Raw genomic sequence first — 755 nt, forward strand, 5'->3', positions numbered from 1 at the left:
GGATCTGATGATCCGGACTCTTCAGTGGGCACCTTGGTTTCAGGAGAGGAGTCTCCACTGGGATTAACGGGAGTTTTATCCTGTTCTACTGTTTGCACATCGGTTTCACCTTTCGAAGAAGGTTCTTCAGGCTTCTTATCTGCTTTTTCGGCTTGTTCCTCATTTTTTGGGGACGCTGACAATGACCCTTCTGATTCAACCTTGGGATCTGATGATCCGGACTTCCCCGCTGACGGGGTTTCCTTAGGTGCACCGTTACCAGGTTTAGCAAGAACTTTAGGTTGCTGCGGTGTTTGCATATCCAATTTAGCCGTTAATAATCTACTGATCCTGACCCCGGAGATGCTAGTTCCGCGAGTTGTGTGGTCCCATGATGTGCCGAATGCATTTACCTAAAATATAACAAACAAAAGGGGGAAGGATGTATTTGGCGGGTTATACATTGCGCAAATATTAGTGTAAAACCAGTGAAGACAGCAGACAAGGGTTTTTTTCCATTCGCACGCAATAGTATAAACGTTAGTCACAATGGATGCGACAGTTCTTAAAATGTAGTAACGGTTATCATACGTGGTTGAGACATAGCAAGGAGCCCAGAACAGAAAGGAGTATAGCGGGTTTCACAGGACGCATCATTCTCTTTTATTTTTTTCTTTTGGCTTTTTTTTTCTTTTCGCCCTTTTAACGATAAAGAACGTTTAAAGTAGCAAAATAGTTTTTCTTTTATATATATAAGGATTATATGATTATTCTTT

At 41.7% G+C, this 755-nt stretch overlaps 1 protein-coding gene across 1 annotated transcript in view; it reads right to left on the bottom strand.

The window, feature by feature from the left end:
- Window positions 1-299, bottom strand: part of AK88_04572 (uncharacterized protein) — a gene marked incomplete at both ends in the record, with an annotated part of 4,829 nt that extends 4,530 nt beyond the window's left edge. The window contains one exon of the mRNA XM_012482182.1: window positions 33-299. Within this exon, the coding sequence (XP_012337605.1) occupies window positions 33-299 (267 nt within the window). The remainder of the gene's footprint in view (window positions 1-32) is intronic.
- Window positions 300-755: the final 456 nt, after the last annotated feature.

This window comes from Plasmodium fragile (assembly GCF_000956335.1).
Source record: "Plasmodium fragile strain nilgiri unplaced genomic scaffold supercont1.67, whole genome shotgun sequence".
In the NCBI taxonomy this organism is placed as follows: domain Eukaryota; phylum Apicomplexa; class Aconoidasida; order Haemosporida; family Plasmodiidae; genus Plasmodium; species Plasmodium fragile.